This window comes from Rhinolophus hipposideros, assembly GCF_964194185.1.
Source record: "Rhinolophus hipposideros genome assembly, chromosome: 19".
Taxonomy (NCBI): domain Eukaryota; kingdom Metazoa; phylum Chordata; class Mammalia; order Chiroptera; family Rhinolophidae; genus Rhinolophus; species Rhinolophus hipposideros.
In genome coordinates, this window is record NC_138065.1 from 30017694 (window position 1) to 30030957 (window position 13264).

General features: G+C 51.1%; 1 protein-coding gene across 4 annotated transcripts in view; it reads right to left on the reverse strand.

Annotated features, from left to right (window-relative positions):
• Positions 1-737: 737 nt before the first annotated feature.
• Positions 738-13264, reverse strand: part of LRRN2 (leucine rich repeat neuronal 2) — a 76477-nt gene continuing 63950 nt past the window's right edge. For all 4 annotated transcript variants that reach the window (XM_081026955.1, XM_081026958.1, XM_081026957.1 and 1 more), the window contains one exon: positions 738-10753. In XM_081026955.1, coding sequence (XP_080883081.1) covers positions 8364-10526 — 2163 coding nt within the window. In that variant the 5' untranslated portion in view covers positions 10527-10753 and the 3' untranslated portion in view covers positions 738-8363. The remainder of the gene's footprint in view (positions 10754-13264) is intronic.

Here is a 13264-nt window from a genome sequence, read left to right on the forward strand (position 1 = left end):
TGGCTGAGTGAGCTCTAATGTGGCTCTCAGGGTTGGCGGACCCACCTGAGCTTCACTTCAGGGTGAAGTGAAGTTCCAGAATCCTTGAAGGTTTTGTTCGGCTGAAAGCTCAAAGCTTTGATCAAAGGTTAGGAACAGACATAACAGCCCTTGCTTTGCATATGAAAACAATGGGAATTCATTTCATTTTCCTTATTTTAAAGGAAACATCTATCTATGTAAATCTGAATCCCATTTAGGTGCAGACATGGTAGATTCTCATCTATTTAATTCCCCCTGACAGACACTCAAGTCATCATGGGTGCTGTTTCCCATGGCAACTCCCAACTGTAGTCTGGAGTCCCGCAGCTGTGGGTGTGACTCCCAGACTGTCTATTACAGCAATTCTACAATTTTGGGGGGCTTTGGACCCATTTCAGAATCTTTATAAATCCAAGGCGGTGTCTTTCCAGTAAATTTCACATATACACATAAGCAGAAAATTTTGTCAGCAATTCATAGTGGTCCATGGACTCTCCAAGTCCCTTTTGAACTACTGAAGAGTATGGCCCTCCATCTTCCAGTGACCCTCAGTCCAGCCCTGTCCTGAGCCAAGAGACGGGTTGTAGCTCCCCACAACCCTCACTGTAAAATGAATGGAGATAATGATATCGAGGCCATTAGTAGGCAGAGGCCTGAAGCAGATGACTGTGCCAGGCTGGCTTTGGCTGTAAGAGACCTTACCAAGCAATGGCCTTTAAGCTCCAGAGTCATGTACTTGCAGCCCAGGCTCCTACTCCTCGGTCAGCTCCACCCCCACAAGTCCTGGGACCTGCCTACCATATACCCAGCTCCTACAGTCCTTGTCAGTGCAAGTGATACCATCTCCTCATGCTCTCTAGTTAGTACCTGATTGTTTCTGGTTAGCAGCAAACCCAGCTGAGAGGAGTGCACTGCATTCACGTCCTTTTTTTCATGTAGAAGGTAGGTGAATAGAGCATGGGGATTCGTACTTAGAAGACCTGGGTTCAAATTCCAGCTCTACCCTTATTGGTAGTGTGACGTTGGGTAAGTTATGTAAAATTTCCAAGCCTCAGGCTCCTTACCTGTAAAATGGGGATAACAACAATATCTATGTTGCCTAACTCACTGCGTTATTACTAAGAGCAAATGAGAAAGCAGAAATCAGTGAGCTCAGTAGTACCACAGTGTACTGCAATTGTTCTTACCATGCAGGTTGAGCCTGGGTTCCTTCTTTCCTGCCCCCAGGCTGACAGCCTGGCCCATTTTGATTCCTGAGGTGGCAATGAGGGGATGAGGAATAGCTCCGTAGCACTCCCTCAACCTACTGTGTGTTCTGTTGCTGCCAAGAAAGCTGCCATTTTCCAACAGTGGCTCTTCAGAGGTCTCAGACATCCGTGAGCAAGACCACCAGGCCCCTTTGCGTACAGTGGCGCTGAAGTGGGGGTGAGAGACTGTGGCGATTGGAAATTTCTACAAACAAGGCAGAGGAGAACTCTGGATTCCTTGTGGGGACAGTAGAAAAGGGAACCTGAAGAGGCACAATATTTGAAGTGTGTGGAGGAGACCAAGATGCTGCTTCCTGACTGTAGCTGGGCAGCAGAAGGGCACAAGAAGCAGAACCAGTGTCTGCATGAAGACGAAAGGAGGACGGCTCAGGAGGGCATTGTGGCAGGAGAATGACACTTGGCCAGAAGGAGGACATAGGTGCCATGTTTTCTAATTGATGTTAAGATATGGGCATGGAGGTCAGGGGAAGCAGTGGCGGGGACTCCTGCCACCTAGACACTTACTTGGTGCATTGCTCAGCTCAGTGTTGAGCTTCTGATGAGCTCCTGAGCTGCCAGCTGACATCTGAGCTCAGAGGCAAAGGAAGCCCACGGGCAAAGGATGCTCTGGACGTAGTTCTGACCAATGAAGAAAAACTGCCTGGTAAGAGTGGAGGTCCAATCTGCAGAGGAAGCCACTATGGAATTTTAGAGTTCATAGTATCTAAGGAAGGGAAGGATGAAGGGGCAAAATGAGATATAACTAGACTTCTAGGAAGCACGTTTCAAAAAGTCAGAGAAAAGAATCAGAAGCTGTACTTCTCAAGACAATATAGTTCAAGAGGTTTTAAAACTGAAGTCCTTACAATAAAGTCATAAGTTATCCTGAATATATACAGAGGGTGCCACAAAATGTACACACATTTTTAGAAAAGAAAAAAAACTGTATTAAAATTGTAATATTCAATATATAGGTAACAAAAGATGAATACAAGTCATGTGTACAAGGTCTGACAATTAAGTTCGCGAACTTGTTGCAATGATGTTGCTAAGCTTTTTGATATCAGAGGGATTATTCATTATGAATTTATACCAACTGGATAGTTAACCAAGTTTACTATTTGGAAGTGCTGAAAAGGCTGCATGAAAAAGTTAGACAACCTGAACTTTTCACCAACAATTCATGGCTCTTGCATCACAACAACGCACCAGCTCATACGGCACTGTCTGTGAGGGAGTTTTTAACCAGTAAACAAATAACTGTGTTGGAATACCCTCCCTACTCACCTGATCTGACCCCCAATGACTTCTTTTTTTGCCAGAAGGTAAAGGAAATATTGAAAGGAAGATGTTTTGATGACATTAAGGACATCAAGGGTGATATGTTGACAGCTCTGATGGCCGTTCCAGAAAAAGAGTTCCAAAATTGCTTTGAAGGGTGGGCTAGGTGCTGGCGTCGATGCCTAGCTTCCCAAGGGGAGTACTTTGAAGGTGACTGTAGTGATATTCAGCAATGAGGTATGTAGCACTTTTTCTAGGATGAGTTCATGAACTTAATTGTCATATACATTTTTGGGGGCACTCCCTGCATATATAAAAAAGAGGGCAGCATCAAAAATAAGAGTGGCTGCACAGGGAGCTCTCTAAAATCTGCACAAAGAGTTTAGAGGTTCTCATGTTCTTGAAAAACTACTGACATATTTTGAAAGTATATGAATTTGAATCTAGTAGAGCAGGGTGGTTAAGACAGAGCCTTTGGAATAAGACAGCATTTGAATCCTGACTCTGCAACCTACTAGTTTTGTGACCTTGGATAAGTCATTTAGCCTTTTTGAACTCTGATATCTCAATTTGTAAAATGGGGATAACAGTATCTACTTTGTAAGGTGGCTGTCAGTGAAATGAAATGGTGTGCATGGAATTCTTACTAGAATGGGTAGCACCGAGTTAAGTGCTCAGTGTTAGTCATTATTACCATTCTATAAAAAATACAAGGAGATGGTATAAATCAAAGGACAACTGCAAAAGGATAACACCAGTGGGTAAGAACATAGTAGGAAGGTTAAATATAGGTGATCTGACACCTGTGAAACCCAGGAGAAACACACAAAGATTCTTTCAGTAAAATCAAGAAGGGAGGTAGACAACAGGCCCAGAACAGCTAACACATTGTCAATGGCGACAGAGGAAGGACAGGATAGGGGCTCCTCTTGTCACTGCTGTCTCCCCTTGGAATGATGTGCTTGAATGACAAACGCAATGAGGAAGGAACTGAAGGCCAATGAAGCTCATTCCTCACTATGGTGGATGAGTTCCAGTCTCTCTGTTACAAGGCAGGGCATTGACAGACTTGCAAACGTGATTTGGAGCCTTGATCTACGTAAGCTACTTTGAAGCTTCATGGGGAAATACAAAGGGGGTCAGGAGCCTGTGAAAGAGTAAATGTGGCTTTGATTTTCAAAAATAAGGGAAAGGATAGATTTAGAAAATACAGAAGTGTGCTTAGTGTCCATTCCTGGCGAAGTTCTAAACGCAATGATTAAACTGAGGTAATTATTTCAGTAGTTTCCTAACTGGCCTCTGTTTCTGCCCTCAGCTACCCCACACCCCATGCTGTTCTCAGTCTAACAAGCAGAGAGAGAGGTCCCCTTAGGTCAAATCATGCCATGTCGACTCAGGACCCTCCAGTGGCTCCCCACTTACAGGAAGGAAAAGCTCAAGTCCTTCCAGTGGTCTATGAGGCCCAACACAATTGCCTGGCTACTTCTCCGATCTCAGGTCTCACGGTTACTCTTCTCCCACCCTCTCTTGCTCTGGCCACACTACCCTCCTTGCTCTTGGCCTTCACCCATGCTCTTCTCTCTGGCTGGATCACTCTTCCCCCAGACAACTGCTCAATTCTCTCTCAAAAGTCACCTCAACAAGGCCTGCGCTGAGCACCCTATGTAAGCCCCCACACCCACTCTCATCCTCTTCCCTGATTTTTTTCTCCATAGCACTCATTGCCATCCAATATACCATATATTTCTACTTACTGTCCTGTCCATCAACTTTCTCCCCTCACTAAAATGCAAAGTTGGGCTCAGAGTTTTATCTGCACCTCCAGTTCCTAGAATTGTGCCTATCACATAGCCATGATCAATAAATATTTGTGAGTTGGAAGGAGGGAGCAGGAAGAAAAGAAGAGGGGAAGATGGCTTGGTACACCTAGAAAGAATTCACCAGGCTAGGGTGGCCAGCCCAGTTTGCCCAGGACAGAGAGTTTCTGACACAAGGGACTTCCAGTGCTAAGACCAGGAAAGTCCCAGTTGGCCGTCCTACACTACATCAGCCAACCTCATTTACTTCTGTGAGATGAGGACTAGACTGATAGCTCTCCGAATGCCACAGACTCACTATTTCCTCATTTTAGCACCACCTCCCACAAAGTTGGCCTCATGGGAGAATGTAGAAATATCGGTTACAAGATAGCATATTTAACTGGTTTGCAGCAGACTGAGTGGCCAAACCAGACATGTTGATTGATGGACCCATATCAGGCTGGGGAAGGCTGCTGTGGTGACACAGAACGGGTCCACCCAGGTCTGTTCCACAATCTAGCTGAGCTGTGGATGAGGACGTAGAAGACAGGACAGAATCATAAAGTGGCATGCACTATGGAGGAAAAGCTAGTATGTCCAACAATTAGGCTGGGTTTTGAAATCATCTTGATAGGTAGAAATGATAGGCCCTACATAACAATTTAAAATTTAAACAGAAATAAATATTGCTTTCTATTTAGGGTTGAGAAAAAAGCAATCTTAAATGTACAGAAGAGACCAGCTATTTTGTTTGTTTTAAACCCAGCATGTTTAGTTGCCCACATGCTCCGTCTAGTGTGAAAGCTAAGACTTCAAATGCCACTTAGGCCTTGTTAATAGACATAGAAGGCACAGTCCCACCGTCCTCCCACCTGGCTGGAACACACCTGAGCCAGGTGCCCAGCTCTGTACTAGGGAAAGGCTGCTCACTCTCATTTGCTCAGGTTCTAGGACACAGCAACTCACAAAGTGCTTTTTCTCTCCCCCTCCCTAACTGGCTATGTCCTGGCAGTGTCATCTCTTTCCAGGAGAAAAGAGGCCACTTGCTCCCATCCTCTCCCCAGCTTACCTAACTTCTCTGGGGTAGCCAACATGGCTTTCACCACCCCCTCAGGATTCTGGTCTGTAGCTGAGGAGTCTGAGGAAAAAGAGGGTAGCAAAAAGGTCTTCCATTTTCCAGCCTCCCCATCTTCCAAACTCAGGCACATTTAGAGTATTCTGAGCGAGTGGAATCTAAGGCCCTGGGCCTCTAGCTGTGCTGGTAGCCACTTCCTGGGTTGCTGTGACCGGGCCCAGGGCTCCTAGGGGTGTTGTGGGGTGTCAGCAGATGTGCTGATGGGAGAGGGCTTGAGGGCTCCACAGGCTTTCCAGGGCTCTGAGTGCTTATTTAAGGGAACAGCACCCCAAATCTCTATCCATGTGGGCCCACCCAGAAAGCCAGCAACTGCCGATTGTCCTAAAGGAAAGGAGGCATTGATTTCTGACTCCAGTTTTTCATTATCTGCACAGGCCCAGCCCTGCCTCCCTCTTCCTTCTAGGTCAGAGAGAACCAGTGCAAAGCTCACAGATGGTGAACAGGCTAGAACCCACAGTCCAGCTTCAGTCAGTTGGCAGCGCTGCCCAGAACATAGCTGTAGTGATCCCAAAGTTCATCAGGAAAGAATACTGGGGGCTTACGAGTGTGGGCCATGGGTGCTGGAAGGGGAAGGGAGCATGTATGTCACGTCTCTGCTTGCCCAGCCCCCTGTCCTGAAAAACACATCACCCACCCTTGGAAAAGATCACATGGGAATGGAACCTGCTGACCTGAGCAGCCCATCAGTAAAGTGAGGAAGAGCGGAGGGACCACTGTCCAGCCCCTTTCCCAACCCTCTCCCAGGGGACTGGAGCAGAAGGAATGAAACATTTTAGCCACTGGAGGCTGGAGCTCTGAGGTTCTCAAAGTGTGGTACCCAGACCAGCAGCATCAGTGTTTGCATTAGAAATGCAAATTCTCAGGTCCTGCCCACATCTAGACCAGAAACTCTGGGGGTGGGCCCAGCTATCTGTGTTTAGCAAGCCCTGGGTGATTCTGAGACAGGCTGACCTGCTCAAGAGGAAGAAGGCTTCCAAATGGGCTGTTTGTGGAAGGTCTTCAGAGAAGCCTGCTCTCCTGTGCTCAGAGCGAGGAGCGTTACCCTCTGGGGTTTGGGGTGAGTGTGCTCTTTCTAGGTCCTGTGGGGCCTGATGCTCTGTCTCCTGGTCTGGCGTCCACCAGTCTGTACACTTGCCTCTGGGTGGCAGCTTAGAGCAGCCTCTAATAAAATGCTGAATGTTGTCTGTAGCACGGGGGTCCTTAGGCTCGTGTTGTTTCTTTTCTGTCTCAGAAGCCCCATGACTTTCCCCAGCCTATCTCAGAAACAAGTGCTATGGCCAGGGACCTTTTGATGGGAGCTGCCCCCTTGGCTGACCACAGCAGACCCTCACCTTGCCTCTGTTGCCCTTTCAACAGATGTCCTCTTCACACTTGGTCCTCAGAAGTCAATCTGTTTTTTTTCAAATAATGAAAAAGCAAACCGGGTTCATTGCACATTATACTGAAATGACCTGGGATAAATATAGCCATTTCCTTGTCCCACAGCCTTCCCCACACCTCCCCAAATTCTCTATCACCTCACAACCTTTCCTGACCCAGTAAGCCCAAGTTCTTGCTGTCTTGATTATTTGCAATTCTCTGTGTAACTTGCCTCTTGGGCTTGTTTAATTAGAAACAGGCCTGAGAAGTGCTTCTTATGCCCTGGCATGTTAATTGCGTATCAGAGAATGAGAAGGTGTGACAATGTTTGGTGATGTAAATTTCCACTTTACTCCATTTTTCTCCCCCACACCTCTCCTTGCCTCCTATGCTTCCTCCCTTTCTTGTCTGCCTCTCCTGCTCTTTGCCCCTCTTCCCCCACCTCTGTTGCTCAGTTACAGGGGCTCTCTGAGACAGGCCAGAATTAAAATCTGAAGCAGGGGTGTCCAAAGTTTTTTGAACGTTTTTCACCAAGGGCCATATGCGGTAAAATACACAAACAGCCGGGCCACTCACTCGAGGTGAAGTACGTATTGCCTGGTTTATTTAAGTAAACTAAATATATTTTTGGAATTTGCTGTGGGCCAATTAAAAATGGATTGCGGGCCGCAATTGGCCTGTGGGCCGCAGTTTGGACACACCTGGTCGAAAGGGAAAATCTGTGCACGCTTTTGCCATTTCCCTCCCTCTCTCTCTCTCTCTCTCTTCTCCTTTCTCTCCCATTCCAGCCCGTTCCTCTGTCACCCTCTGGGCTTTGAAGGGACTCCAGAGCAGAGAGCTCTGAGTTATACTCGGTACTCAAAGGACTATTTTTTTTTTGTTTCCTTTTCCCCCTTATTATGGTTGTTCTTATTTCATTTTATTTTTTACAAAACAGGAGAAAAGAGTGAATTGGGTTGGGGGAGAGGATACATTTCTCCACAAAGGCACAAAATTGCCTATAGAAAGTCAACCTCAGAGTACCAACCGGGCTGCCAAGAGGAGGTGGTTCTGAGCAGCGTCTCCCCAAATGTCCTTTAGAGCTGGTTGGGAGCGGTCCCCCAAGATGGGAGGAGAAGCTTCCTTCAGCCCTTGCTCAGGAGGGGAATGAGCAAGCAACTGAGACTGTACAGAGAAAGAGAAGAGGAGGGGATGCGTCCTGTGGGCTGAGGCCTGGGTCATAGGCGGGGTCATCCAGGCAGAGGCTCAGGAGCCTCTGGGCATGTAGACATCTGGGGTGATGGGAGGCTCTAACCAGAGTCTTTCTGTCCCTTACAGATGCTCCTCAAAAAGGCAGCAGAGGAGACCTCAGGAGGCGAGGGCCATGTTTTTGAGGCTGCAGGAGCAACCCCTGGGCCACAAAGCCCCATCTGTCTTGGTCCAGCTGCCAGGCCTCAATCACGTGGGTCCATGTCACATTCCTGGCAGGGCATCTGGCCCAGATTGCCTCCCGTTTGGTAAAAAGTAGTCCTAGTCATTTCTCTATTGCTGAAAATAGGCAGAGTTCCAGGAATTTTGTGACAATGGTGGTGACAGAGTCTCCCCTTCTGAGGACCTGGACAGCTTCCTTCCCAGATTCCAGGGCAGGACAAGGGGTGCAGACACCACCCGAACTGAGGGGGCACCCAAGCCCCAGAAAGCCCAGGCTGGAAGGAGAGGCCGCCCACCCACCCCTTGCCTGGGCTGGCCAGTGCCAAGGTGGGCTGCTAGCCCAGCTGCTAGCAGGAGGATGGCCAGGGCCAAGATGGCTATGAGCCCACGTCGGTCCCCTAAGGCTCTGTGGCAAGGAGTGGCCTCTTTAGTCCTGGCCCATACACAAGCCAACTGGGTGTGGGCATCAGCAAAGGCCACTTGCAGGCAGACCCAGTACTCCGTGGCCGGAAGGAGGCGGGTGATGTTATAGCTGAGGGTGCCCCGAGGCAGGCGGGCCAGAGCAGTGGCCCCCTGGCCCCGGAGAGAAGAGGCGCTGGACCAGGTGAGGTTGGTGGAGATAGTGTTGGGTGGGGGAACCCAAGAGAGCAGGATGTGATAGGGGTGGGTCTCCTGCACCCGGAGCTCTAGCCCCCATTCCTTGTCCTTGCCTAGCTGCAGGGGAGCCTGGCCAACCACCACACTGACTGTCTTAGTATCAGCCCCCACCAGGTTCTGGGCCACACAGGTGTATAGCCCTGCCTCTTCTACTGTCACCCTCCGCAGCTCCAGGGTCCCCTCGGGGTACACCCGGTATCTCCTGTCTGCATGGGCAGCTATCAGTCGAGCCCCGACTGGAGTGACCCAGTAGATCTCAGGTTCCGGTTCAGCCAGCGCCCGGCAGTGCAGCACCAGACTCTCTCCACTGGCCACATGGAGGCTGGGGGGAAAGCTGCGGGGGGAGATGAGGGGCAGGCAGTGGTCCGTCATCTCCCGAAAGGGCACCTCTCGGACTGGGCGACGCTGGAGGTCTGGTGGCTCAGCACACAGGGTGGACTGCGGCTCGATGAAGCGGACACGGGTGCCCGTGGCATTGGCCCAGCGGATGACACAGTCACAGCGGATGGGGTTGCCATGAAGACCCACCTCCTGCAGGTTGGGCAGGGACTCCACTGTCTGCCGGTGCAAGGCACTGAGTGCGTTGTTGTTGAGCATGAGGGTCTCCATCTGGGGCAGGTGGTGGAAGGCGCGGGGGTGAACAAAGGACAGCCGGGGATTGTTGGTGACGTCCAGCTTGGTCAGCTCGGGGAGGTTGACCAGGGCAAACTTGTCGATGGAAACCAGCTCCTCCATATTGTTCAGCCCCAGCTCCTTGAGGTGCAGCATGTTGGCGAAATCCCCTGGCCCCACACGCTGGAGCGGGTTCTTGTTCAGGTCCAGGAACTTGAGCCCAGGCACCTGCTCCAGTGCCCGCCTGGGCACCCGATCCAGCTGGTTGTCATAGAAGGAGAGGCTCTCCAGGCTTTGCAACCCCTCCAGGGCGTAGTCGGAGATCTCCCGAAGGTTCATGCCTGCTAGCACCAGGCTGCGCAGGTTGGCCAGGGGCCGGAAGTTCATGTCCAGGATGGCGTCCACCTTGTTCCCGCCAATCATGAGGATCTCCAGGTTGGGCAGCATCTCGAACCAGCGGCTGTCCACGGCCTTCAGCAGGTTGGAGTTGAGGTGCAGCCGAAGCAGGCTGCTGAGGCCAGCGAAGGCCCGGGGTGCAATGCAGTGCAGCTGGTTGTGGTTGAGATATAACTCCTGCAGGCTGGCCAGCCCCGCAAAGCTGTGGTCCTCGAGCCGGGTCAGCTGGTTCTCCTCCAGGTGCAGACTCAGCAGCTGGGGCAGGGCACGGAGATCACAGTCACGGGCATCCGAAAAGCTGTTCTGGGACAGGTCCAGCTCTGTGAGGTTGTCCAGGTAGCCAAGCTCGCTCCGGCCCGCGTGGACGATGCCGTTGCCCTGCAGGAGCAGGGTCTGCGCGCCTGCAGGCAGCGCTGGGGGCACGGCCGTCAGGGACAGGTCATTGCAGTCTACCGTGGTGGCCTCGCGGTAGGACGAGCGAGGTGTATACCAGGGCCGGATCTGGCAAGCACACCGAGGGGGACAGGGCACACGCCAGGGGACCACGGGCACAGCGGCAGTGGCACCAGCCACCCAAGCTAGCAAGAGGGGGGCCACGAGGAGCCTCATTATGGAGCTGCAGGGAAGAGGACCATCCACAGGAGAAGTCTGCAGTCCTTCTGCTCTTACCAGTCTGTAGGCTGAGGGGCAGCAGCCTGCCAGGGCCTGGGGACCCACCCTCCCAGGGCAGTCATGCTACACGTGGTGAGGACCGGCACTTCTCGCCCACCTGGGTGTGGCTGTCCATCCTCATCCGCTGGGCCTGCTCACTCATCGCCACGCCCCCCGGGGCAGCCCTGGAGAAGAGGAGTTAGAGTTAAGCAGGTGGCAGAGAAGCAGAATCTTGTTCCTCCTCCTGTCTCACCTGTCTGACTCAAGAGGCCAAAGGAGCTGAAGGGGTGGGCAGGGCCAAGGCTCCTGGGTTCCGTCCTACAGTCCTTAGACTTTAGTGTCTTTTTCTATGGCCTGCAGGGAAAATGAGTGACTACAAGTCTTCAGGGAAGAAGGGAGATTGGGCCTTGGAAGCTTCCAGGATACTCGGGAAAGGTGTGTGTGTGGAAGACAGTTGGTGGCTGCCATTATTGTCATCTTCAGAGTCCTTCTGAGTCGAGAGAGATGTGGAGTAGATTCTCCAAATTTTCTTACATCTCTCCTCCCTGCCTCCTTGGCTCACTCAATAAATGGAAAATAAAGTGATGGTTCCCAGACATCTCTCTGAGTGGTGTGGACAGGGGATGGTGAAAACAAGTGCAGCTTCTAAATTCCAGGGGGGCTCCCAGGACTCTGGAAGTTGGGAGGAAGTTGCTCCTAATCCCATACCCAGACAGGTTGAGGAAGGGGCTGGTTCTGCCTGGGATCTGCTTAAGCTCTCCTGGGTGTGGTGCAGCTTGGGATTTTGCCAACTTCCATACGTGGACGTAGGGGCTTTCCCTTTCCCAACAGCCTGGCCAAGCTGCCAGGTGGTGGGATTAAGAAGCCTGGGTTTGAGCTCCTCAGCCCTGCAGGTAAGACCTTGCATGACCTGGTCGCAGCTACCTCTTCTGGCTTCTCTTGCTGCCACCCCGCTTAACCGCTATGCACACCCCTTTCAGGTTGAAGTTACCCTGCTGTGCCCCCTTTCTCATGTGTCCTTCTCATTGTCTCCCAGGCAACCCCTACTTGTTCTTCAAGAATTTAAGGTTACTCCCCTCCTACAGAAAACTCCTCCCAGGCCTGCCACCACGGCTGGCTAAGGGGACTGCTTTGCACTCTTACAGGGCCCCACGCTTCCTTCTGTCACAGCCCTGACCACAGCACAGGGCAGGTGTCCCCTAAGTATTCATTACCTGATCAGTCTCTAACCCAGGGCGCTGTCCCCCAGGAGGTCGGGCCCCACCCCACCCCCCCCAACCTACAATCTAGGCCCTTGCTGTTCCCTTCCTGTCAGTCCAGGGGATCGGTGCAGGCTCTCTCAGACGCCACAGCCAGGCTGCATCACCCTGGAAGCAAGTCCATCCTTGTCCAGAACCAAGTTGGGGGGCTTCCTGGGCCTGACCTGACTCCTGAATGGAAGTCTGATTTGGGTAGTTTTCCAGCTGCAGGTATCAGGGAAGTACGCATGATTTGCCAGAACTCTTCAAAGACGCTGAATATTTTTTCTAATTTAACCCTCATAACTAGTCTACAAGATAAGTATTAATACCCCCAGTTTGCAGATGAAGAAACTGAGGTTCAGAAGAGGTTAGAGAATTTAGCTCAAGACACATAGCTGGTAAGTAGCAGGAAACAGGAATCCACCCAGTTTGTGCCATTTAGACCAAGCTTCTCAACCCCCAGGTCTGGCCTGAGCCCACCCTGGGCACCCTGGGGTGCAGTAGCAGCTGCAGGAGCAGGCTGGGTGCCCATTCTTGTCTCCTGGGGCAATGAGTCCTCACCAGGGAGCTTTAGGAACCTGGGAACTGTGTCTCCTACCACTTTCTAGGCAGGTGCCTCTCAGCTGGCCAGAGGGGCTCTTTGCTCACTTCATCCTGCTTCCAGGACACTGGGGCCCAGGAGGGCAGCGGTTGGTGGCTTGGTACCCTTTCTCAGAAGGACAATGGCATGCCTGTTTATATCTACCTCCCACCTTCTTTTGGAGCTATTTCTGAAGGTGGGAAAAAGAAGCATGACTTAAAATGAACAGAGTTTTTGTGCAGGAATGTGTGTGTACTGACACGTAAAACTCAGGGCAAACAAACACATGTGCACACATGCATGCACACCTGCATATAAGTACAAGGGGAGCCTGGGGAGCCCGGCCACCCAAGCCTGTGCCTGTCGGTCAGGAATGGGGGCGGATTTGTGGTGTACTATGTGGGTGGAGAGGCAGCACGGACAAGCTGAGTCCCTGAAGGGCCCTGTCTAAGGCCAGTGGTCCTGCTTCCTGCTTCCTGCCTGGAGAGCAGAACCCACCAGCAAGGAGATCTCACTATTGCACTTACCACTTCCTACCAGAAAAGTTACTGACTTCTCTGAGCATCTGTTCCTTATGTATAAAATGAAGTCATCAGGATTAAAGGAGCTCAGTGTGTTGCACACAGAAAGAGCTCAATAAATGTTAGTTCCCTTCCAGCTCTGCTCATCCCCCGGGGTTGGGAAGCTCTCCAGCTAGGACTTCTTAGGGGAAACAGAAGTTGGATCCTAGAGCCTGACGAGCTTCTGTTAAGCTTGCCCAGTGTGGGCTCAGTGTTGCCTTCAGGTGGTGGAGTGGGTGCTGTGCACAGAAACAGACCACACGTCACACCTTTAAAGAGTGCCACTCTGACAGGACCAAAACTGCAAAGCGATTA